The sequence below is a fragment of the Aquarana catesbeiana genome, linkage group LG02, assembly GCF_042186555.1.
Source record: "Aquarana catesbeiana isolate 2022-GZ linkage group LG02, ASM4218655v1, whole genome shotgun sequence".
In the NCBI taxonomy this organism is placed as follows: Eukaryota; Metazoa; Chordata; class Amphibia; order Anura; family Ranidae; genus Aquarana; species Aquarana catesbeiana.
Window position 1 is genome coordinate 419,663,480 of NC_133325.1, and position 27,411 is coordinate 419,690,890.

Sequence of the window (27,411 nt, forward strand, 5' to 3'; positions counted from 1 at the left end):
GGAGGCCGGGCGCGATGTTATGACGTCACGCCCGGCCTCTCCATTCAAAAAAACGGCGCCGCTTCGGCTGGGAAGCGGTGATCGTTTTATTTTTTTATTTCAGGCTTCCCAGCCTAGTGGTGAGATATGGGGTCTTATTGACCTCATATCTCACTATTAAGAGCACCTGTCATGTCATATTCCTATTACAAGGGATGTTTACATTCCTTGTAATAGGAATAAAAGTGATCAATTTTTTTTTTTTTTTTTTTAAAGTGTCAAAATAAAAAAAAAGAAAACAATAAAAAAAAAAAAAAAAAAAATTTGTTAAAGCGCCACTGTCCCCGTGTGCTCGCACGCAGAAGCGAACGCATACGCAAGTCCCGCCCACATATGAAAACTGTGTTCAAACCATACATGTGAGGTATCGCCGCGAACGTTGGAGCGAGAGCAATCATTTTGTCCCTAGACCTCCTCTGTAACTCAAAACATGTAACCAGTAAAAAAATTTCAAGCGTCGCCTATGGGGATTTTTAAGTACCGAACATTGGCGCCATTCCATGAGCATGTGCAATTTTGAAGCGTGACATGTTAGGTATCTATTTACTCGGCGTAACTTCATCTTTCACAATATGCATAAACATTGGGGTAACTTTACTGTTTTTTTTTTTTTTTTTTTTAAACGCGTTCGAAAATACTGTGCGAGATAAAAAGTTGCAACAACCGCCATTGTATTCTCTAGGGTCTTTGCTAAAAAAACATATATAATGTTTGGGGGTTCTATGTAATTTTCTAGCAAAAAAAATGATGATTTTTACAGGAGAGAAATGTCAGAATTGGCCTGGTAGGGAAGTGGTTAAATAGAACTTGACCGCTCTCGCTACATCAAGACAATGTAGTGAGTTCTCTATCCTAGAACCTGGGTTTGGGAAAAAAACGACGGTAGGACAATATCTTGGTTTAGGTGAAAACCTAAAAACCACCTTAATTAAATATGGCTTCTTTACAGGAAAGAGCAGCCAACTCTGATACCCTGTTACAGAGGGTATAGCAACCTGAAACACTATTTCCCTTGACAGAAGGACCAAGGAAGTATGCTGTAACGGTTCAAAAGGCTGTTTTTTGAATACCGGCAAAAAAACTAAGTTCAAGTCCCAAGGGTTCAAGGGTGGTCTAACTGGCGGAATAAGCCGCCTTACCTCTTGTATAAAAACCCCAGACCAAAGAACGTGAAGCAAGCGGTCTTTGAAATAAGACTGATAAAGCCGAAACTGGGCCCTTAATAGTACTCAAGGCCAGCTTCATCTGTACTTGTAGAAAAAAACAAGAATTCTAACCATGTTATATTTCTGAGGGTGCCAACCCTAGGATTCACACCAGGAAACATAAGCCCTCCAGAGTCTATATTATAGGACTCTGGTAGCCAGCTTCATTATTGAAGGTAGAAATCACTGACCCGGAGAGACTACGTCTCTTCAGAATGTGGGCTTCAATAGCCAAACCGTCAAATTTAATTTTGTAAGGTAGGATGGAATATCGACCACTATGAGAGTAGGTCTGGCCGTAGTGGAAGAGACCATGGATCCTCCACCGCCATCTTTACGATTTCTGCATATCAGGACCCTCTGGGTCATGCTGGGGCTACCAGAATTACCGGCTTTCTTTCCAGATTGATCCTGGAAAAAAACAACTCAGTGAAAACTACATGTTGAGCCTGGACGCCAAAAGATCTACGTCCGGGATCCCCCATTCTTGGCATATAGCCAAAAAGATTCCGGGGTGAAGGGACCACTCTCCCGGGAACAACTGCTGGCGACTCACGTAGTCCGCCTGCCAATTCTCTATTCCTGGAATGAAGACTGCCGATAGGCAAAGAACATCCCTTTCCGCCCAAGCTAGAATATGGTCAACCACTCTGAGCTGCGCGACCCTTAGTGCCCCCTTGGTGATTTGATATAGGCCACAGCTGTGGCATTGTCGGGTTGGATCCTGACAGGATAATTCTGTAACCTGAATGTTCAGGGCATTAAAGCCAGACGCGCTGCCCGAATCTCTAGGATGTTGATGGGCAAGGCTTTTTCAGTTCTGGACCACTGTCCCTGAACAGTTGTTTTTTTCCAGTATTGCTCCCCCATCCTGAAAGGTTGGCATCTGTCATTACCACTTTGGTATGAAGGTTTTTTCCTTCTGCAGATTCCCAGGTACCAAGCACCAACTGAGGTTCTGGAACACCTTTGGGGACAGCCGCAAATCTAGAGCTTGAACCGTTTTGTTCCAAGCAGACAGGATACTGTTTTGCAACAGTCCCGAATGGAACTGGGCATAGGGAACCGCTTTAAATGAAGCCACCATCTTTCCTAACAACCTCATGCAAAGGCGAATGGAGGGATCTCTTTTCTACCTGACCATCTGCATCAGCACTCTTATGGCATTTGATCTTGCCTGAGGCAAAAAACACCTTCTTCTGGGCTGTGTCTATGATCAGACCCAAGTACTCCAGCCTTTCTAGCTATTTTAAGGAAGACTTCTCTAATTTGAGAATTCAACCCAGATTTTTTCAGATAATTTGGTTGTAATGCGCGGGCTTTTCTCCAAACGAGCCAATGACTGGTCTATTAGCAATAGATCGTCTAGATACACCAAGACTGTTATGCCCTGTGCCCTTAACCTGACTAGAGGTGGGGCCAGAACTTTTGTAAACACCCAGGGTGCTGTAGCTAGCCCGAAGGGCATGACTACAAACTGAAAATGCTGCTGTTCTACCTTGAACCGCAGAAACCCTTGGTGAGTGAGAATATATGGACATGCAGATATGCCTCCCTAATGTCGATAGACGCCAGAATTTCTCCTGGTAGGATAGAAACCACTGACCTGATCAACTCCATGTGAAAGGAGCGGATCTTCAGGAACTGATTTAGATTTTTTAGATCTAGAATGGGTTTGACATCACCATTCAGTTTTGGTACCGTAAAGAGGTCTGAATAAAAACCCCAAACCTTGCTCTTCTGTGGGGATCTGTATGATCACTCCCTGAGCCAGTAAAATCGGTCTAGTGCCCGAAACAGGGATTGCTTTTTCCATAGATCTTTGGGAACATTTGATCTCAGAAAACGAGATGGTGGAGACTCCCAAAATTCTAGTTTGTATCCTAGAGACACCGTGGAGATGACCCATCTGTCCTGAATTTCCTCTTGTCAAACTTCTGAGTATTGCATAAGTCTTCCCCCCACTTTGGTGAGGGGGAGCGCCTCTTCATGAGGCTTTAGAATTCTGCTTTGCAGATTTCCGGCCCCAGTTCATCTGTGCCTGGGCCTGACCCTGAGGCTTTCCTCTAGAGTCTGACGCCACTGCCTAGAGGTGGATGCCCCTGGCGCAGGGGAAAGAGTCAGCTTAAATGAGGGACGTTTATACTTTCTTTTGACTGGCAAAAGAGTACCCTTCCCACTAGAAATAATTTGAATGTATTTGTCTGAATCATCCCCAAATAGTTGATCCCCATGAAAAGGGAAACTAGTCAGAAGCCTTTTGCAAGGTGCTTCGCCTGAAATGTATTTATTTTTTTTAAACCACAGAATCCTTCGCATGTTCGCCTGATGAATAGAGTCTTTCATGGCGTCTATGGCTAAACATAATGCCTTTGGTATTTCGGTCAAATCACAGGCCTGTTGTGCAGGGACCTCCTTAAGGGCCTGTTTAATTTTTTTTACTGGTCCTTTAGGGACTGACAGAAACCTATTGCAGCGACTGCAGGCTGAGTAACGGCCCCTGCCAAGGAAAAAAGAGGATTTTAATAGGAATTCCAACCTTTAGCCCGGGTTCACACCTACGCGAATTAGATGTGCATTTCCCCGCATCTAATTCGCATAGTAGGAGAATGTGACCGGCTCCCTATGGAGCCGGTCCACATATCTCCGGGGCAGCTGCGGAGCGCACTGCACAAAAACACTGTGTCTTTGGCTCCGTTTCAGGGCCGAATTCAGGCATAGAATTGGCCCTGATTAGTCTCTGAAACGGGGAACAGGGACGCACAGCTCTCCTGTGCGATCCGCAGCCCGGTATAGTGTAAACCCGGGCTTAATCTGTTGGATCTTTAAGCATTTGTGCATGGTCTACTGGACAAGTTAAACTTGTACTGGTACATTCCATTTTTTGGTTAATTTCTACAGCGCTGTAGGGGGGATCCCTGCATCCACCCTGAAGTGGATGTGCTAGTTTTTTTTTTTTTTAATTAGTTTAACCAGCTGGTTGAACAACAACAAAAAAAACTGTGTGTATACCCAGCTTTAGAGTCAGACTTTCCCATAGGTTACTGCAGTCTGTAAGACCGGTCCCAATAGCCTCTTCCTCCCCTATGTTCTGAAGGTTTCAGGTCCTCTGACATCATGAAGTACAATACAGAAACCACAGGCATGCATTTTTTACTCTCCCGCTGCTCCGCCCAGGTCTGCCATCCCACCGGGAGACCTGGGCCATCAGCCACGTTGTGCCGGCTGGCTGGAGACTCGAACCCGGATTCGGCTTTCATCGGGTCACCGATGTAGAAACTCGGAAGTGCCATTTTTAAATCTTGGCATTTTCAAAACTTTCAAGTGTAGGAGGGTTTTAGACCTCAGATCCCTCCATAAAGAGTACCTGTCACTGCCTATTACTGTGACAAGGGATGTTTATATTCCTTGTGACAGCAATAAAAGTGTCACAAAAAACGCCCAAAAAAAACTCATACGTATGTCGCGCCCACAAATGTGAACAGTATTCAAATCACACGTGAGGCATCGCCGCGATCGTTCGAGCAAGAGCAATAATTCTAGAGGAAGACCTCCTCCGTAACTCTAAACCTGTAACCGTTAAAAATTTTTAAAGCGTTGCCCATGGACATTTTTTAAGTACCGTAGTTGTCACCATTCCACGAGTGTGCGCAATTTTAAAGCATAACATGTTAGGTATCCATTTATTGGCGGTACATCATCTTTCACATTATACAAAAAAACTGGACTAATTTTACGGTTTAGTTTTTTTTTTTTTTTTTTTTTTTTACATTTTATTAAAGTGTATTTTTTTCAAAAAAAAAATTGCATTTGAAAGACCGCTGCGTAAATACAGTGCGACAAAATATTGCAACGACCTCCATTTTATTCTCTACTAATATATATGTTTGGGGGTTCTAAGTAGTTTTCTAGCAAAAAATACTGATTTGTACTCAACAAATGTCAGAAATAGGCCCAGTCTTGAAGTGGTTAATTATCCTTTTTACCCTAGTATTTAACCACCCCAGTTTAGCTTTTGTTAATTTAGATTTGCTGTCTATTGAAATACACTTATGAATGCTATGGTTTAATATGTCCCTAAACTACTCTCACTTTTCTTCAGTGTTCCTAGTTGCAAGAATTTTTTTTTTTTTTTTAACAGAATATCTAGTTGCAAGAATTTGATCCCATTTAGCATCATGTAGTGCAGCTTGGCAAAGTTGGCGCTTTTGAAATTTTAAGCGAAACTAAACCTCTCGATTTAACAGTTTCAAAAAGCAGATTCCTGGCATGTGCCGGAACTTTCACATTGGTTATGCCCTCTACCACAATGGCAAACCATCAAAAGTCTGATGTCATAACTGATCACAAGTGCAGCATCATGGCAGTTGAAGATCACACAGAGGCCAAGATGGCAACTACCATGACTGAAAACAATAGGAGGGTTTACTTCCGCTTTAAAGTGGAGTTCCACCCAAAAGTGGAACTTCCACTCATCAGATTCCTCCCCCCCTCCGGTGACACAGTTGCCACCTTTCAGGGGGGAGGGGGGTACAGATACCTGTATATTACAGGTATCTGTACCCACTTCCGGCATAGATAGCCCGCAGAATCTGCGGTTATTTACGCCACTTCCTGCTCCCTCCCCGCTGCCTGCTGGGAAACACACGGGTCCCAGAGGCAGCAGGGACCATCCGTATTGCGCTGCGCGACTCGCGCATGCGCAGTAGGGAACCGGGAAGTGAAGCCGCACGGCTTCACTTCCTGATTCCCTTACCGAAGATGGAGGTGGCAGCACCCGAGGACGGAGAGACGCTTCGGCCTCGGGTGCCGACATCGCGGGCGCCCTGGACAGGTAAAAGTCCATGTTTTAAAAGTCAGCAGCTGCAGTATTTGTAGCTGCTGACTTAAAAAAAAAAAAATTTTGGCGGCGCTCCGCTTTAATGTTATGTTTCTACCCTTATGCCTCCCTTTCCTATATGGCAAACGCAATTACTCTGATCATGGTTGCCCAAATGATCTCTCACTTCCACATTTGCAATGAGCTTGGTGTTGTTTGTAGTTAGTAGATCCAGCAGAGTCTTGTTTCCAGCTGGGGTTTCCACCATTTCAGTCGTTAAATGGTCTTGCAATACTGCCAAGAAATTATGAGCCTTGGTTGAGTGAGCAGTTCTGTCCAATCAGAACCAAGATAGTTGAAATCTTCCATGATTATAACATTGTCCTGCCAACCCCCTTGCTCTAACTGCGTCGCCTATTGGCTCCGATCACCGGAAGTGACTTCATCCCTCTGGTTGTCGGCGTGCGCTCCAACCCCAGGAAGTGTCAGCAGCCATCGATGCAGCCTGCTCTCCGAACACAGCCGCCACAATGGATCCAGTCACATCAATGATACCCGGCAGTTCATGCCCTAATGCCTGTGGCCAGTGTACCCTTGTGAGTACTGTGTGTTCAGCTTTTATTAAAGATTGTGTGATTTTTTTTTTTTAATCCCAGTATAAAAGTTAATATAAACTTAAGCAAAGGCATAAGAGAGTGCATTTAATATGTGAGATTATATCTATATGATCTATCTATAGCTGCTTACCAGGAGCAGGATGCTACTTCATTCTGCAGCTGCTGAGTAAGGTATGTGGTACACAGAATAAATGCAGTGTTAATCTGTCCTTCAGATTCCAGATTACAAATCGCATCCAACACATCTTGTCCAGCCATCTTAGAAATCTATATGAAGATGTAAAATAATTTTCAGTGCTACAATTACATTGATTGGCAAATTGTTAAGTGCATGCCCAGTTAAAAAAAAAAAAAAAACACCCAACAACAACACACACAAAACAACTTAGTACATCTCTGCAATACATACACATTTCCCAGGGTTTCATCCCTTTAAAGGCCTTTTAAGTATGAAAAAAAATAGAATGTGTATCACAGGACAGGCCAAGACCATTGAGGGGTTATTGCTACACCTCCAGGTGACTGGGATACTGGCACAGGTAAACCTGAAAACACAGCCCTGCAAAACCCCTCCTACACTGATCATGCCTTCAGTTTTGTAGAAATAAAAGAGCACAGATTAAAAAATATATAATAGGGCATTGTGCTGGACACTATGGTCCCCAAAAGGTCTCGAACTACTCCTGCCATCGTTTTTATAGCTTTTTCCCAAGCACAAAGATTTTGAAGGAAGGGTACTTTTTGGGTTAATCAGGCAGCTTTAAATTTGACACTTTGGGAGAGAGGGGATGCTAGTTCTTCTCCCTTTGTACTGCTTATGTGTCATATATATACACATATTTGAGGATCTCAACAATGTCCAGGTGAGAGTTACTCTTCCTTAAAAGGAGTTTTTAATATTGGGATTACATTTTTGGTATTTTAAGGTCTCCCCCCTTGACAGATTTAAGCTCTCTGTACCCCAAGATATTGTATCTTGCTAATCAGGAAGGGGATTTGTTATGTAATAGTTGTGAAAGGTAGTTGTTCCTTTAAGTGGGCAGGTAACAGATCCAGGACAGTTGACTAAAGACGTTAAGCATCCCGAGATTATGTCCTTAAGAAGTGCCAAGGAAGCGCCCTCAGACACAAGCAAAAAATAGACAAACTAATATAGTTACATAGTAGGTGAGGTTGAAAAAAGACACAAGTCGGTGTGGGGTAAGGTGATAAGAGGATATCCAGGGTGCATGTCCTCAAAAGCTCTGCTAGGGTCCAATCACCCAAAGGTACCAGCCTATAACCAAGGGTCTATCGCAATGGTGGCTGGACATAGAAACGGTTTTATTTTTTATAACTTTAACCATGGGACATCCAAAAGCAGTCCAACTGAGGGGAGGGCAATGACACAAACAAATGCCAACAGGTCCACATAACAAAAGGGTCAAGAAAGACTTGACAGACAGAGCAGTTTGAAGCACCTTACGCCAGAAAATAGCATCAACGGAGTCCTAAAAATCCACCTGGTAGAACTTAATTGAAGGCAAAACTTTTTTAGTTTTAGATAGTGGAGAGGGATTAGAACACCTGTTAGAGAGAATTATGCTCTTTATTTGTCCGGTTTACTGGTAGTACTTAAAAGTAAAATAAAATCCCAAATTTTGAGCTGTCCCCAGAAAAATAATAAAGGGGAAATCTTCCTTTGGGACACTAGTTCTGGTGAACTGGGGGGCCCCAAGGGATTCCATTAATTTGCAGGTATTTCCTCACTCACCGTTTTGGATATGGGACAGGAAGTGAAGGTAAATCTCCAAGACACAGGTGGCAAAATAAATAAAGACAGGGAGCCTTCCCTTACTCTATCCAAAATGAAATAAAATAAAATAAATTATTAGACTTTAAATGTATGAACAGAAGATCAGGTGGATGCCTTGTCAGCCTGGAACAGATAGATGCCTGATGGTGAGAAGTCTATAAAGCACTAAGAGATTGTAGAATGAGTCTTAACAGGGAAAAGAGGAACCCTATTTTTTAGACCATCTTGAATGAGTTATCTAATCCACTTATCAATAGTGGTGCAAGAAGCAGGGATCCCCCCCTGTGGAACCCCTGAGAATCACAAAGAGGAAATTAAAGTTAAAACAGTACTAAACCAAAAAGCTAAAATTATACTGCAGCTTACTAATTTTTAGATGTGATGTCATTTTTTTAGGCTTGCTTTTCGGCAATTTCTATCTGGTGATCCAGCCAGTAAGTCTGTTTTTTTTCAAAAGCTCAGGTTCTCCAGCAGAATGTATTAGTTTACATGGATGAGATGAACCATTTAACACTGGCAGGGGTGGTTAAACGGATCAGTGTTAGCTGGAGTTTGGCTTCAATTAGTTAGTGTATTTAAATCTGCTAAGAAATAACACACCCCTTCTACCCAGACTGACCATGCTGCTGTTTGCTATGCCTCCTTTGCTCATTTAGCAAGAGATGCGTCTCACTAATACGGGTGGTGCGATACTGGCCAGATCACCAGGTGAAAACAGAGGGAAAAGGCCAAAGAAAAGAAAACTGATGCAGCTCCACATCTAATGACTGGTAAGCTGCAATATTACATTTTTGGTTTTGGGTTCAATACCGCTTTATAGGATAAGTTCGCCTTTCGTAACATGTTACATATTACACCCATATTCTGTATGTAAAATGTTACAAACGGACCAGCCCCCGCAGCGGCAGGAACTTGGAGACTAGCCAGGATCAAGGGAAAGATGAATGCAGAAATATACAGAGACATCTTTGATGAAAACCTGCTCCAGAGCACTCTGGACATCAGACTGGGACGAAGGTTCATCTTCCAACAGGACAATGACCCTAAGCACTCAGACAAGATAACAAAGGAGTGGCTATGGGACAACTCTGTGAATGTCCTTGAGCGGCCCAGCCAGAGCCCAGACTTGAACCCGATTGAACATGTCTGGCGAGATCTGAAAATGGCTGCGCACCGACGCTCCCCATGCAACCTGATGGAGCTTGAGAGGTTCTGCAAAGAATGGGAGAAACTGCCCAAAAATAGGTGTGCCAGGCGTGTAACATCATATACAGGGATGTAGTGAGCGCTAGAGCCAACACACTGTGACCACCACTCTAATCTGCTCACGGTAAGAAAATGAGACACAGAGTGGCGACTCAATAATAAATTCTACTAAAAAATGATGAACATGATAAACCAATGGCATGTGTAAAGTCCATATGGATTATAAAAAGATAGCAGCTTTGGAAGGCAGCCCCGTTTAAAGGATAAGAAGCAATCTTCTGGAGATTCTAGAGATAAAAAAAAAGGCGCCACTCTAAGTGCAGTAAATCACACAATCTTTAATAAAAGCTGAACACACGGTACTCACAAGGGTACACTGGTCACAGGCATTAGGGCATGAACTGCCGGGTATCATTGATGTGAACTGGATCCATAGTGCTGGAACGCACGCCGACAACCAGTAGGATGAAGTCACTTCCAGTGATCAGAGCCAATAGGCGACTCGTTTATGGGGCTACGCCCCTTCTTCAGGCCCGTAAACGCATGGCCTATTGGCTCCAATCACTGGAAGTGACTTCATCCCCCTGTTTATTGGCGTGCGCTCCAACCACAGGAAGTGTCAGCTAGCAGGAAGTGTCAGCAGCCATCGACGCAGCCTGCTCTCCGAACACAGCTGCCATCCAGCACTATGGATCCAGTTCACATCAATGATACCCGGCAGTTCATGCCCCAATGCCTGTGACCAGTGTACCCTTGTAAGTACCGTGTGTTCAGCTTTTATTAAAGATTGTGTGATTTACAGCACTTAAAGTGGCGCCTTTGTTTTATCTCTACAAGCGTGTACCATCATACTCAAGAATACTTATGAACATGTGAGGTTTTTTTAATTTTAATAAATTTGCAAAGATTTCACACAAACTTTTTTCACTTTGTCATTATGTGGTATCGTTTGTAGAATTTTGAGGAAAATAATACATTTAATCCATTTTGGAATAAGGCTGTAAAAATAAAAATGTGGAAAAAGTGAAGCGCTGTGAACACTTTCCGGATGCACTGTACATACACTTTAAAAGTGAATTCACAGTATGTGCGCTGACAGACATTTTACTGCATCGTAAAACGTCTGTCACCGCAAGGACACAGGAAACAATTGTTTCCTAAAAGAGAAGAATGGCAAATGTTTTTAGCCCTACCTCTCTTGTGGGTCACAGGAGCCCAATGACAGTCACTGCTCAATAACAGCAGTAATGTGATCACTCAGTTCCTCCTCTTAGTAGGGATGTGGAACAGCTACAGCATTACACAGATGCTGCAGCATTGATGTATCTGCTTTTTTTTTTTCCAAAATTATTGTAAGAATTCACATAGCAGAAAATCTGTAGAGGGAGAGGCACTACCAAAAAGCAAGTGCTAAAAAAACAAAAACCTGTTGCTGTAAACTTAAAGCAACCCTGTCAGTAAACACAATTATGGCCAAAAAGGTTATGCAACAGTGAATGCTTACAACTCCCTCTGCACCGCTCAAGTGAAATCCCTAGTGTAAATCTATTGAGAAACCAACATTTCTGGTAAAGCAAAGCACCAAGAAGAGACGCAGATAATAAAATTGGTTCTAAGGGCAGGTGTTTTTTTGTTACCTAAACGCATTTTATACATTCTGTGTGCAGCTCCCCAGCCCCCCTTTATACCTACCTGAGCCCAATAGCTATCCAGCACTGGGCATGAGAGTAGAGTAGCCATTGGCTCCTGCTACTGTCAATAACAGCCAATGAGGAGTGAGCAGGGCCAAGCTGCCTGGGATAGAGTCTGCATGAGTGCCCCCATAGCAACTGTTTGGGACCTCAGAAAATAGGTATTGGGCTGCTCTGTGCAAAATCTTTTTTTTTTAATAACAAACACAGTTTACAAATCACTTTCACCTACTTGATTTAGGTCTGTGTAAGTACACATTTTGTTAACATGACAGTTGGACAATTGAAGAAATAACATAAGAGCAAATACCATTACCCTAATCATCTTTGGAATGCTTATATGTACCTCTTTAAATGCTTCATCATCTGGTAACATTGTGCACAAGCATGTAATATAGGACTGTCGAAAAAAAGAGTCACTTGAAGTCTCTTCTGAATCTGAACATATTTTTGAGAGTAGCATTGCTTGCTGGATACAGTTTGTCTTCATTAAATGTTTAATGCGCAACTGGAGAAAGTTGAGGCCTTCTTGTAAAATCCAGTAGTTAACTGTGGAAAAAAAATAAAATAAAATCTGTGTAGAAACAAAGCTTACAAAAGCAGTTACTCTGGAAGAGGGGAGTTTATATTCGTCAAAGATTGGTCAATGTCTCACTAAAAGCAATGGATGAAGAGACATCTGCTCACCCCATTTTACATGACCATCACAGGGGATTTAGGATTTTAAAAAGGTATTCAAAAGCTCAAAAATGCCAGCTAACTTCCTAAAGGCTTACATGGACGCATTTCCTGGACCACACCAGGTCACATGCCAACATGAGGGGGGGGTCATGGTCCTGACAAAATTAGGTTTCACAGGTCGCACTGTAGAATTCCTACGCAAAACGTATTCCAACCTGTCTACACATCTTATCACCTCAGTAGACTCATATGGTAATATACCCCTTTATTTAAAAAAAAGGTACAAGACAAGACAAGGTGCCCACTATCTCCTCTTCTATTCAACCTAGCTTTGGAACCACTATCGATAATCCTGCTGACCTCCGCTCCCCTCCAAGGCATTCACATTGGCCCCAGGGAATTACGTACGGTGCTGTTTGCTGACGACATGCTAATCTTTACATCTGACCCCTCTTCAGTTTTAATTACCTTAGTCTATTTTAGATATATTTTACACTTGCTCAGGATGGTATGGTAAAAGCGAGGTATTACCCCCTCACTTGCTCTACCTCATCCAGATGGGACACCTTCATTCTCTCTGGCTCAACACTATATTGTTTATCTAGGTTTTAAAACAGGGAAGGAACTGTCTTCTCTCTATGATATCAATTTCCCCTCCTTGATCACTAAAATTGTGAAGCAATTGGGGGCTTAGATGACTCTACTCTTGTTCTACAGAAGAGACCATCTAGTTAAAATGGTGAGCTTCCTTCGTCTTTTTTATACCCTTTACAAACCACCCTCCTCCTTTTGAAACATAGGGATGTACAAAGGCTTAATAAAGCAGTTACTTTTTATTGTGCAAGAAAGGCCAGTTAATGCTCTATCCAAGTTACAACTTCTGAAGAACGAAGGAGGAGCTACATATTAGGAGGTATAAAACTTAGCTTGTTTACTTAGGTATGGTGTAGACTGGCTCTCTCATTCATCTGTTTATGCTATGTCCTGGAATCTGACCAAGCCTATCCCTATCACCTTTTTAGTATATTACACCGTAAAATACAGTCCCTCATAACAAAATATTTTGATCCAGGACACTGTTATGGTCTGGCAGGAGATCAGGAAGAAACTCAACCCACCTCCCTAGGTTTCCCGACATCTCTTGATCCATAGTAAACCCATGTTCCACAGACCACGGAACACAAAGCCTACAGCTTATGGCATGCTAAAGGATTGGTAAAAATGACCTCTTAGTTTCATCTGGACACTATGAAACAGGAACCTTTTAGAGATAACCGAACTTCAACTTCCCTCAATGCATCTCCTATACCATCATCATGCAATCTTTCAAGTCACCTCTTGCTGCCTAGACACCTCTAAAAGGCTGCTCCTTTCTCTGAATGATAGTCTGCTTAAAAGAGAAGAATGGTTTTTTTTTTTTTTTTTTTTGCGAATTATACTGACCTTGGTGGATGCCGCATAGGTCCGATGCTGAATCTGTCCCCCGATGCCTCTGCACTGAGAACCGAGCGATCGAACATCGCCGATCACTTGGTTTTCAGAGATCCCCAAGCTAAGAGCTGTAGACTGTCAGTCACAGCTCTCCGCTCTGCTTTCTCCTTGCACACTGGAGTGCTGAGCTGTGGAGGGGTGAGAAGCAGCCGTCTCAAACTCTCAGCGGCTCACTGAGAGGGGTGTCAGTCCAGGCACCAGGCGAATCCAGACTTTGTCGTGATGACGCGGCGCATGGACTGAAATCTGATGTCAGCAGAGGGCGGACTTCAGAATTGCACACCTATGGCCCATAAGAGATGTACAGCCAAACAAGCTTTGGCTGGACTTCTTTAATAAACGTACACATTCCATCTCTGAGGTTTATAAATCCATTGCACTCTGTCTTCAACTCTGCCACCCAGAGTCACTTTCTGGGTAATGGCACAAGGACTTTCTGGAAATTGACCTAGGAGACAAGATCTTGGAGTACTTTATGAAAGTCCACAAATGCATCACTGAAACTTGGAGAAACCCAGTTTGAAAGAATACATAGGGCCTTTATCCCGTTTCTCTTCTTCAAACTCAGTTTCTCACTTTACCAAAATGCCCAGAGTGAGGGTCCAACAAACCCTCAATGCTTCAGTTTCTGGTACTGTCCCCCTGATCTCAACCTTTTGGGACCAAATTATCAACTTCATACATGGCATCACTGGATTGCACAGGCCCAAGGCACCTCTCTCTTGAAAAAATGGTTTGAAAATGGGGACAGCTTTTTCTCCAGCTACTATTACCGCAATCAAAAAGGATCTCACAACACTCCACAGAGAGAAACTAGAAGCTGAAATACAGAACAATTCTTTACAAGATGGCAATTTTATCGAACATACCTTCTCATCATCTGAACTTTTAACAGAAATCACTTCCTTTCAATAGAGGGGGGTAGAGAGAGAGAGAGGGGGGGTAGAGAGAGAGAGAGGGGGGGTAGAGAGAGAGAGAGGGGGGGTAGAGAGAGAGAGAGGGGGGGTAGAGAGAGAGAGAGGGGGGGTAGAGAGAGAGAGAGGGGGGGTAGAGAGAGAGAGAGAGGGGGGGTAGAGAGAGAGAGGGGGGGGTAGAGAGAGAGAGAGGGGGGGTAGAGAGAGAGAGAGGGGGGGTAGAGAGAGAGAGAGGGGGGGTAGAGAGAGAGAGGGGGGGGTAGAGAGAGAGAGGGGGGGGTAGAGAGAGAGAGGGGGGGGGGGGTAGAGAGAGAGAGGGGGGGGGTAGAGAGAGAGAGGGGGGTAGAGAGAGAGGGGATAGAGAGAGAGGGGATAGAGAGAGAGGGGATAGAGAGAGAGGGGATAGAGAGAGAGAGAGAGAGAGAGAGAGAGATTCCACAGTGAGTATAACATGCATGCTATTCTGCATTTACAGGCAGATTTTACTGTTGTGGGTTTAGTAACACTTAACTTTTTAGACACTTTAAAGCCATTGTTTCTATCCTTTAGGGACTCAATAATGGGAATGGTACCACTGGATTGGCGTAAGGTCAATGTGGTGCCTATATTTAAAAAGGGAACAAAGTCTTCACCAAGTAACTATAGACCTGTTAATTTAACTTCTATAGGTCAGGAAGATACTAGAGGGATTATTAAAAGACCAAAAAGAGGAGTTCTTGCTGGAAAAAAATATTTTAGGCAACAGACAGCATGGGTTCACGAAAGACAGAAGTTGTCAAACAAATCTGATTTCTTTTTATGAAGAGGTAAAACCTTGGACAGAGGGATGGCTGTGGACGTGGTATACTTGGATTTTGCAAAAGCTTTTGACAGTTCCCCACACACGACTAATGTGTAAGGTAAAGTCTACAGGCTTGGAAATATCAATTTGTACATGGAAAGAAAACTGTCTAAAAGACAGAATTCAGAGAGTAGTGGTTAATGATTCTTACTCTGAATGGTCTAAGGTTATCAGTGGTGTACCCCAAGGTTCAGTGTTGGGACCTTTACTTTTTAGTACCTTTATAAATGATATAGGGTCTGGGATTAAAAGTACCATTTCAGTCTTTGCAGATGACACCAAACTATGCAGTGCAATAACATCCTTACAGGACGTCTCCAATTTACAAGCCGACCTCAATGCACTGTCTAATTGGGCGCCTATGTGGCAGATGAGGTTTAATGTTGATAAATGTAAAGTTATATAGTTGAGGGCTAAGAATATGCATGCATCATACATACTGGGGGGAGTACAACTGGGAGAATCCATAGTGGAGAAGGATCTGGGGGTTTGGGAGATCATAAGCTCAATAATAACATGCAATGCCAAGCTGCGGTTTCCAAAGCGAGCAAAGTCCTTTCTTGTATTAAAGCGTTTGTTAAAAAAAAAAAAATTCATTATCTTATTTCAGACTCAGTGATGGCATCATTGCTGGTTCTCTGTGTGTGTCTGTGCAATTCTGACAGATAAGGGGGCCAGAAGGATGCCGTATAGGGCTGCAACTAACGATTATTTTCATAATCGATTAGTTGTCCGATTATTGTTTTGATTAATCGATTAATAATAACCTTAAAGAAAAGTGTGGTGTATAATTTAGTTACTATGTAAAGTTTTAAAAAAAAGACAATTTATTCTTAAATATCTCTATGCAGTGGTAAATATAAATAACCAACTATATAGTTAGAGAGCAAAATCTCTAATCCACTCTGAGAATAGACAGAAGAGATATACCGTATATACTATTAGAGGAGATATACCGTATATACTATTAGAGGAGATATACCGTATATACTATTAGAGGAGATATACCGTATATACTATTAGAGGAGATATACTGTATACTATTAGAGGAGATATACCATATACACTATTAGAGGAGATATACTGTATATGCTATTAGAAGAGATATACTGTATATACTAGAGGATATATACCATTAGAGGAGATATACTGTATATACTATTAGAGGAGATATACTGTATATACTATTAGAGGAGATATACTGTATATACTATTAGAGGTTGAATCTGGTAAATATCATCAGACTCAGATCTTTTTTTAAAGAAAAGAGACTGTTAAAGACTGTTTTGCAGATTTTGAAACAGAACTAATAACTAATATATTATATGCTGGCCATGCAGAAACAATATCTTCCTTCAAAAAAAATGTAATTTTAAGAATGTTCGTTGAATCATTAGTGGGGTCAAATCGACGTTAGTTTTCAACCACAGTGACGGGAAAATTTAGAAAACTTCTTGGTCAAAGGAATTTTCAGACAGTGTATGTTGTTTTCGTTCAGAAATTACATTCATTTTAAAACAGAATGTTAAAAACAAGTGAAAATTTCAAACAACATTCTTTCATTCAGCGAATGTACAAAGATTTTTCATATGAATATTCTCATCTGAAAATTGATCCGTGTGGCCAGCATAAGGCTCAGTACACACCTATGCAGTTTGCTTTTGATCTGTTTCTACACTGCTTTTTGCTGTGCGTTAAGTACAGTATAGAGTGCCCCAATAGAAAGGTAAAGAAAACTTCTGCCTTTATAACCACTTACTTCCTGCCCGGGACTACATGTCCCATGAGGCATTGCTCCTCATACATTCACAAGTTCTCAGGCACTTACTGACATGTATGGAAGATGTACTGAGCTGCACTGTATTTCCTGATATGTAAACAAAGAATGCATTCTGTATGCAGGCCAACTAATCGGCTAAGTGCCGGTTCACACTAGACGCGGCACGACTTGCAGGTCGCCTCACCGAGGCGACCTGCACACGACTGCCGGGGCGACTTGCAAGACGACTTCTGTATAGAAGTCTATGCAAGTCGCCCCCAAAGTAGTACAGGAACCTTTCTCCTAAGTCGGAGCGACTTGCGTCACTCCGATTAGAACGGTTCCATTGTACAGAACGGGAGGCGACTTGTCAGGCGGCTAGGTCGCCTGACAAGTCGCCCCCCTGTGAACCGAGCCTAAATGATTATGAAAATAGTAATCGATTAATTTCATAATCGATTAGTTGTTTCAGCCCTAGTGCCGGACATAGCTTACTGAAAACATCACAGCACCCTGCCTCAGTACTCCTATCGAGAGCCCTAAACCCTATGTATGCTTGTTGCAGAATTTGACTTAAGTATGGAAGCTTGACACAGCCAGGCAAATAACATTTGCAAAAGTAATGGTGGCAGTCATTTCATCACAGGTGCAATTTTGGATCAAATGTAAAATACAGCAATATCATTTTTAATGAATTATGAAAAGTTAACAGACCCACAATGCAAGTGTGTGTTATCCTCACCTTCTTCTGGGTCTACAGACTGTCGAGACAAGATTTTGACAAGTACAGGGTTTCTCCATGCTCCGCCAAGATTAACGTTATCTACCAACAATTGCAAATGTTTGTTTCCAAAATCCGCCAACATCTCATGAGAATCCTAGGATTAAGATTGGTACAACATTATGTTAAAAGGGTTTTGTACGCAGTTGCTTAACACAACAGTTGTTCATTCTCTAAACAGTGGGACATTTACGTAAAAGCTGTGGTACCATACACAAAAAAACAAGACTGTTGTATTACTTTTCTAATAGTTTCCTGGAGTACAGAACAGTATACAGGCTTCTTTAATCATTAAAACTTGATAACATATTACTGTCAGGTAATTGGAAATGGCAAGAGAAAAAACAAAAACAAAAAAAAAAACCTGCTGGACATCCCCCCAGCCCACGTTTACATTGGGCCACTTTAACATGCAATGCACTGGTGGTGTGGCTGAGCCACACGGCATCAGTGTTAAAAGGGCTACAGGCTATAGGGGGCTGGTAAGCACTCACGTGAAAGCAGTAAAGTTATTGGAAATAGAGGGTTCTAAAAATAAAATCAAAAGCTACCCTGTCACACTGTGCACATACGTGAACATCAACACATGCTTACGTGTATGTAAACAGCAGATACGCCACACATGCCTAGGGCTGCTAATGATTTTTTTCATAATCGATTAGTTAGCAGATTATTGTTTTGATTAATCGGATAATAACCTTAAAAGTGTGGTATATAAATTTAGTTAATATGTAAAGTTTAAACAAAAAGGCAATTTATTCTTAAATATCTATATACAAATATAAATATAACCAACTATATGGTTAGGGAGCAAATTCTCTAATCCACTCTGAGAATAACAGACAAAAGAGATATAGTGGAAGAGAGAAAAAACTGCACTAAGGTGTATCAAAGTAATGTGCCAAAACACAAACAACAATTAAAACAAATGGTGAACCATCTAAATAGTATGAGCAGCGATTCTTCTGCACAACAAAAACAGTGTAAATATAAGAGTAATAATAGAATCGCGCTACAACATTAACTCAATAATGTGTGATCAATCAATAATACTGCTCATGAGACAAATTACATAACATGAACAGGCTCCACAAAAATGTTAAAGTGCCAAAAATAAGAAAAAAATGTTGGTTGATGAATACAAAGATATGTATGACATAGTGTAATAACCAAAAATAAATAATCAAACACCCGTGAACAAATGAATGGATACAAAAATTGGAAAAAGTCCATCAAATTGGGAAACGTATGAGGTCTTCCATGACATGGAAAATATTGTGTTCAATCCACCACCAGTGATAAAAATTGTCCGCTTATCAGAGCCCCATGACCCTCCACTACAGAGGATCAGGGGGAGCCTGTACAGAGATAGCCCTCTGGAGCTTAACAGATGGACTCAGATTCAAGAGTTGTGGGTGGTCATTAAACATCCAAAGATACCAAATGGAGCTATTGGAACTATTGGAAATCAGATCCCATCGTATATCCCTGGCTCATAGGTGATAAATATGGCATGAAAGATAAGAGAAGCTCCAATAGTGTAAAACCTTCGATTTATTTAGAAAAAACAAACATGTATTGCACTCACATGTAAATAGCAGAAATAGCGCCTGTAATATCTGGTGCTCCGGCTGGTGAACACACAGACAAACCCATCCTACTGGGACATCCACGACAATGTGAGGTGACGCAAGCACGTCGCTCCGCCCTACGCATTTCGTAATAGGTTACGTCGTCCAGGGGCACGGGCGGCACGCTGCGTCACCTCCCCAAATACTAAAATATTCTAACCAAGCCTCGTTTTGAATCCAGTCTATCAGCGGACATGCGCAGCAGCAATGTAGGAATTCAACACTCAATTCTCTGCGCAGAGAGCCAAAAGGACACGAAAACCAGGTGGATCGCATTATAAGTAAGAAAAGTTACAAAAGTAACGAAATATAAAATGTGTATATGCCATTGGTGGGTGTCAGAGTCAAAAAGTCAGTAGACAAAGGTGTCACACTAAATGTGAAATTGTCTCACTACGCCCTGACCGGGCGGAAATAGGCTAAAAGTACACTACAGTGTCACATATGGTTGCCTGACCAGACGACACCAAGTGGTCAAAATGTATAACACATGAAATGTTTAAATAACGGCCAATGGACAATTGATAATTCTAGGGACTGACAATAATGACCAACAATGGCAATATACGAAATCCAAAAATTGTAAAAATATATGTGAAAATATAAAAACATATAAATAATGAAAATTAATAAAAATATAAAAACAGTGTCTACGACTCTAGAACACCTAAAAATGTATATACTCAAAAATGTGGTGTTTGCACCCCTGTATGACTGCAAACGTCCAAACAGATGTGGACTCAAAAAAGACTTGGTGTTGATACAACAAATACCCCAAAATTCTAATAATACTATAAGTTATGACGACATATATTTATGTCACATGAGATCATGGAACTAAAATTCAATAAAAAAACCTACAAAAAATACAATTTATATATCAGGAGGCCTAACCAGCAGTGAAAAAAAATGCTTAAAAAGAAAAGGATTTTAGAATGTTTATAAAAACAACGCGCCACCCGTGCCCCTGGATGACGTTACCTATTACAAAACGCTTAGGGCGGAGCGACATGCTTGTGTCACCTCGCATTGTTGTGGATGTCCCAGTAGGACAGGTTTGTTTGTGTGTTCACCGGCCGGAGCACCAGATATTACAGGCGCTATTTCCTGCTATTTACATGTGAGTGCAATATATGTTTGTTTTATCCAAATAAATCGAAGGTTTTACCAAAAATATGTAGAAGAATACATATCGACCTAAACTGAGGAAGAAATTCGTTTTTTTTTATCATTTTTCGGGTGATATTATAGCAAAAAATATTGCTTTTTTTTTTTCAAAACGTTCGCTTTTTTTGTTTATTGCGCAAAAACTAAAAACCGCAGAGGTGATCAAATACCACCAAAAGAAAGCTATTTGTGGGGGAAAAAAAGGATGTCAATTTTGTTTGGGTACAACATCGCACGACCACGCAGTTGTCAGTTAAAGCGTCGCAGTGCCGTATCGCAAAAAAAGGCTTGGTCAGGAAGGGGGGAAATCCTGCCGGGGCTGAAGTGATTAAGAACGTTCGTTCTATTTTCTAATTGTTAGTGGGGTCAAATCGACGTTCATTTTCAACCAGAGTGACGGGAAAAGTCTAAGGAGCAGAATAGCAAACTTCTTGGTCAAAGGAATTTTCAGATGGTGTATGTGGTTTTTGTTCAGTGAATACATTCATTTTAAAACTGAGTGTTAAAAGCAAGTGAAATTTTCAAACAACATTCTTTCATTCAGCAAATGTACAAAGAAATTTTCATGTGAAAATTCTCGCCCAAAAATCTATACGTGTATGGCGAGCATTAGACTCGGTTCACTCCTATGCAGTTTGCTTTTGTTACATTTCTGCAGTGCTTTTTGCACAAGCGATTTGCATTTGTTATGCTTTTTTTAGCCAATTTGTTGTTGGGCAGATTAAAAAATTCAAATCGCTGAAAAAAAAAAAAAAAAAAAAAAAAAAAAAACAACACACTACATGTTTCTCTGCAGCTTCTCCATTAAAGTCTTTTGAACCAAAAAAAAGCAAAAAAAGCACTGTTTTGGGTTGAAAAAAAGTCCTTAACCCTTTCCAAATACGCAGCAGCTGAAAAAAGCATAGATGTGAATATGCCCCATAGGAAACCATGTTAAATGAACTGTAGTATGTCAGCGCAAAAAGCACCAAAAAACGCACAGGTGTGAACCAGCCTTAAGCTGGTAAAAGTTTAACTTTAGAGGTAATAACATAAGGCATTACAATTACATTTAGTCTATCAGCCTCCACCTTCTCTGGGTTTCCCTGCACAGAGTCTTTAGCCTAGGTTCACATTGGAGTGATTTATCATGAGATTTGAGAGATCAAATCGCATGACAAGTCGCAGCCTATTGGAGGCAATGGCACTGTTCCAACTGGTGCGATTTTGCAAAAGTAGTTCCTGCACTACTTTTGATGATTTCAGGTGCGACTTCAATAGACATCTGTGCATGAAGCCACACAGATGTCTATTAAGTAGCAGCTGAAATCACGCTGACCTTGCTACTTTGAAATCGCGCTACTTCAAGTGAAGTAGCATCAATGTGAACCAAGGCTTAAAGTGATTATTTTTTTTAAACAAACATGTTATAGTTACTTGCTCTGTAATGGTTTTGCATAGAGCAGCCCAGATCCTCCTCTTCTGGGTTCCCCCACCGACGCTTCTGTCTGCATCTGCCTTTAGACTGCCCCTATAGCAAGCTGCAAAGTATAGTATAGACTGCCCCTATAGCAAGGTAAAAATAACTTCTGCCTTTAGAACCACCCACTTCCTGCCCAGGACTACATGTCCCAAGAGGCATTGCTCCTCACAGAGTCACATGCACAAGTTCTCAGGCACTTACTGCCATGTATGGACGGTGTACTGAGCTGTATTTCCTGATAAGTAAATAATGCATTCTGTATGCAGGCCAATTGGATGGCCAATTAATCGATTATGAAAATAGTTGACATTTTCATAAACGATTAGTTGTCGATTAATCGATTAGTTGTTTCGGCCTCAATAGGGTTATCACTCATTCTCACAGATGAACATGTAAGGCTTTGAAAGCATCACCTATGGACACTTTCTTGCCCTTTCACAAGCATGTGCAGTTTAACCACTTGCCGACCGGGCCATAGCCGAAAGACGGCTGCAGCGCGGTCGGCTAGTTCTGGGTGGACGTCCATGGACGTCCTCCCAGAAAACTGCTCTCGCGCGCCCTCTGGGGCGCGCACCCGAGAACTTCCGTGACCGCCGGGTCCAGAGAACCCGGCGCATCAGGGATCACGGTAAACGGCTGCTGATCGCGGCCGTTTACCATGTGATCGCTCCGTCAAATGACGGAGCGATCACATGTCAACAGACCGGCGTCATGTCATGACGCCAGTTTGTCCCTCCCCTCTCTGTACCGATCGGTACAGTGCGAGGGGAGAGGGGGAGGGATCGGATGGCAGCACCGCTGTGGGCTGCATGTGTAGTGCCCACAGCGGTGCTCAGTGACAATTACAGTCACATCCATCCATCCCTCCATGCTCAGCCATCCCAGCAATACGCTGCATAATACCCTGCATAATACCCTGCATAATACCCTGCATAATACCCTGCACTACTCCGCAATATACCCGACACTACTCCGCAATATACCCGACACTACTCCGCAATATACCCGACACTACTCCGCAATATACCCGACACTACTCCGCAATATACCCGACACTACTCCGCAATATACCCGACACTACTCCGCAATATACCCGACACTACTCCGCAATATACCCGACACTACTCCGCAATATGCCCAGCAATATACCCTGCAATATGCCCAGCAATATACCCTGCAATATACCCTGCACTACCCCGCAATTTTTAACCAGTTCCCGCCCACAGTCATATGACGTCCTTGACTTTGAGCGGGGATATCTGAATGATGCCTGCAGCTACAGGCATCATTCAGATATCAGCTTTTTCAGCCGGCGATTTCCTACACCATAAGAATGATCATAGCAGCTGTTCCACTGCTTGATCGTTCTTATGGGAGGCGAGAGGGGACGCCCCCCCCCCCCCCCTTCCCGCCACCCTCCGGTGCTTCTACCAACTCACCGCTACGATCGAAGCCAAGATCGTTTTTTGTTTTTTTTTTTTTTTATTTCAGGCTTCCCAGCCTAGAGGTGAGATGTGGGGTCTTACTGACCCCATATCTCACTGTAAAGAGGACCTGTCATGCCATATTCCTATTACAAGGATGTTTACATTCCTTGTAATAGAAATAAAAGTGATCAAAATTTTTTTTGGGGGGGAAAAAGTGTCAAACTAAAATAAAGTAAAATAAACAATAAAAAAAAAAAAAAAAAAAAAAAAAAAATTAAAGCGCCCATGTCCGTGTGCTCACATGCAGAAGCGAACACATACGTAAGTCCCGCCCACATATGAAAACAGTGTTCAAACTACACATGTGAGGTATCACTGCGAACGTTGGAGCGAGAGCAATAATTTTGGCCCTAGACCTCCTCTAACTCAAAACATGTAACCAGTAAAAAAATTTGAAAGCGTCACCTATGGAGATTTTTAAGTAGCGACATTTGGCACCATTCCACGAGCGTGTGCAATTTTAAAGGGTGACATGTTAGGTATCTATTTACTCGGCGTAACTTCATCTTTCACATTATGCAAAAACATTGGGCTGACTTTACTGTTTTGTTTTTTTTTTAAAGCACAAAACTGTTTTTTTACCCAAAAAAAACGCGTTAGAAAAATTGCTGCGCAAATACCGTGCGAGATAAAAAGTTGCAACAACTGCCATTGTATTCTCTAGGGTCTTTGCTAAAAAAATATATATATAATGTTTTTATGGTTCTATGTAATTTTCTAGCAAATGATTATTTTTACATGCAGGAGAGAAATGTCAGAATTGAATTGGGTGCTCCAGAACGCCTGGAGGTGCTCCTTGCATGTTGGGCCTCTGTATGTGGCCACGCTGTGTAAAAGTCTCACACGTGGTATCGCCATACCCGGGAGTAATAGCAGAATGTGTTTTGGGGTGTAATTTGTTGTATGCATATGCTGTGTGTGAGAAATAACCTTCTAATATGACAATTTTGTGAAAAAAAAAAAATCTTGATTTTGCAAAGAATTGTAGGAAAAGATGACAATTTCAAAAAAACTCACCATGCATCTTTCTAAATACCTTGGAATGTCTTCTTTCCAAATAGGGGTCATTTGGGGGGTATTTGTACTTTTCTGGCATGTTAGGGTCTCAAGAAATTAGATAGGCCGTCAGTACTTCAGGTGTGATCAATTTTCAGATATTGGCACCATAGCTTTTGGACTCTCTAACATTCACAAAGACCAAATAATATACACCAAGTTGTACTTATTTTTACCAAAGATATGTAGCAGTATAAATTTTGGCCAAAATTTCCAAAGAAAAATTACGAATTTGCTAAATTTTATAACAGAAACAAAGAAAAATTCATTTTTTTACCAAATTTTCAGTCTTTTTTCTTTTATAGCGCAAAAAATAAAAAACCCAACGGTGATTAAATACTACCAAAAGAAAGCTCTATTTGTGTGAAAAAAAGGACAAAAATTTCATATGGGTAAAGTGTTGTATGACTGAGTAATTGTCATTCAAAGTGTGAGAGCACCGAAAGCTGAAGATTGGTCTGGTTAGGAAGGGGGTTTAAGTGCCCAGTGGTCAAGTGGTTAAAGGATTGATGCCCTATATTACCAAAAGTATTGGGACACCTAACTTTATATATATATATATATATACACACACACACACACACACACGCGAACTTTAATGGGTTCCCAGTGTTAGTCCGTACGGTTCAATATTGAGTTGGCTCACCCTTTGCAGCTATAACATTTCCAACTCTTATGGTATAGCTGTCCACAAGGTTTAGGATTGTGTCTATGGGAATGTTTGACCATTCTTCCAGAAGCGTATTTGTGGTGTCAGGCACTGATGTGGATGAGAAGGCCTTGCTCGCATGCTCTGTTCCAAAATCGACTGGTGCACAGTCATGTTGGAACAGGAAGGGGACTTAAGAGTTTCCTTCACTGATTTGGACCAGTGCACAAAGCAAGGTCCATAAAGACATGGATGAGCGAGTTTGGGGTGGAGAAACTTGGCTGGCCTGCACAGAGTCCTGACCTCAACCCAATAGAACACCTTTGGGATGAATTAGAGCGGACACTGAGCTAGGCCTTCTCGTCCACATCAGTGTCTGACCTCACAAAAATGCGATTCTGGAAGAATGGTGAAACATTCCCATAGATACACTCCTAAACCTTGTGGAAAGCGAAATCAAAGGCCGATTCAGGAAGGGAAGAGGTTTAATTGGCATGGCTGTGACCCCTGCTATCAATAGCCTCAATAAAGGCCAGAAATTCTGCCCATGAAATCTGGCACTGCAGGAGATAGAAAAGATGAAGCTGGTGCAGCTGATGGGCCAGCTGAATGGCAAGAGGTAGGCAGAAAGTCAGAGAGGGGGCAACCATCGGAAGAAAGAGTACTAGGGCTCTGAAGGGATGAACCACCACCACTGGAGCTAAAAGCTTACCCTCAAAGCTAGAAAGTCTATGATTTTTTTTCCCTGTACTTAATCTACCGTGCCATACTCAACTGTACTGAGCCCTCAGCATAGACAACCAGCATATGTTGCCAGATTGAAGTTAGCCAATCTGGAAACTGCAATAGCACCTAGTGGCTATGGTGCAGCAGTAATCTAGATTGAAGAATCATTCTGTAACACAATCATCCAAAAAGAGACCTATATGGAAGAATGTAAGCTGTTCCTCAGAAGACAGAAGAGGTCTATCACCTAAATACACTAGAAAAAAAAAAAACTCGCCTACCAGGGAGTGTGAGGTGTTGTATAGAGGATATCCCAGCAGCTTTTTTTTTTTTTGCCTGTGTCTAATTACCTGAAGGTAGTTCCACATAACCAAGTTTTAAATATTGGAAAAGCCTGTGCTGTACAACTGGGAAACAACATTTTACTACAAATAATAGAGCTCAACTCAAGGCATATACAAAAGACACAAATAAATGCAACTCTGTATTCATCAATACATCATTAAAGCGGAGTTCCACCCAGAAATGGAACTTCCGCTGTTCAGATTCTCCCCCCCCCCTTCCAGTGTCACATTTGGCACCTTTCAGGGGGAAGGGGGGAGCAGATACCTGTAAAATCCAGGCATCTGCTCCTACTTCTGGGAAGAGATTGCCGCACATTGTGCTGTGATGTACGCAACATCCGGCAAATCCCCCCCCACCGCTGTCTTCTGGGACACACACAGGTCCCAGAAGTCAGCAGGGACCAATCAGAATGTGCAGCGTGACTCGCGCATATGCAGTAGGGAACCAGGAGTTAAGCCGAAATCTTCACTGCCCGGTTCCCTTACCAGGAATGCAGGCGGCAGCACCCAGGAGTTGAACCGAAGATCAGCTGGGGTGCCATCATGGGCTACCTGGACAGGTAAGTGTCCTTATATTAAATCTGTAACTGCTGGCTTGATTTTTTTTTCTGCCGGGGGAACTTTGCTTTAAAGTGGCTATAAACCCTCTCGTTTGCCCAGTGAAGTAAATTGCATAAGATGACACACAGAGATGAAACAAATCCTTCTACATAAGTTTTACTTCAAAATGCTGAATTTAGAGAACATGCTTTTGCATCTGTCAGTAGCACAGAGGAGGGGGCAGGGAGCTGCAGCTAGACCTCTTGAACAGGGTGCGAAAGCTGATTGGAGTAAAGGGACACACCTCCCTTCACACACACAGCTCCTTTATATGTATTTCATATCTGTGTTTAACTCTTTACCTGGGGTTCAGCTTTAAAGAACTAGTTCTTTACCAAAAAAACTGGCTTTTCAGGGTAAAGGACATTTGTAGAAAACAAATGCTGAAGCTGAATAATGTCCTTGTTTTGGGTGAAGGCAATTTATGTACCTCTTGAAGCCTGGGCAAAA

General features: G+C 42.0%; 1 protein-coding gene across 1 annotated transcript in view; it reads right to left on the reverse strand.

Moving 5' to 3' along the window:
• RLF (RLF zinc finger) overlaps positions 1-27,411 on the reverse strand; it is a 95,231-nt gene that overhangs the window by 24,985 nt on the left and 42,835 nt on the right. The window contains exons 4-6 of the mRNA XM_073615455.1: positions 17,801-17,936; positions 11,719-11,921; positions 6,811-6,947 (exon numbers count right to left, since the gene is read on the reverse strand). Of these exons, the coding sequence (XP_073471556.1) occupies positions 6,811-6,947; positions 11,719-11,921; positions 17,801-17,936 (476 nt within the window). The remainder of the gene's footprint in view (positions 1-6,810; positions 6,948-11,718; positions 11,922-17,800; positions 17,937-27,411) is intronic.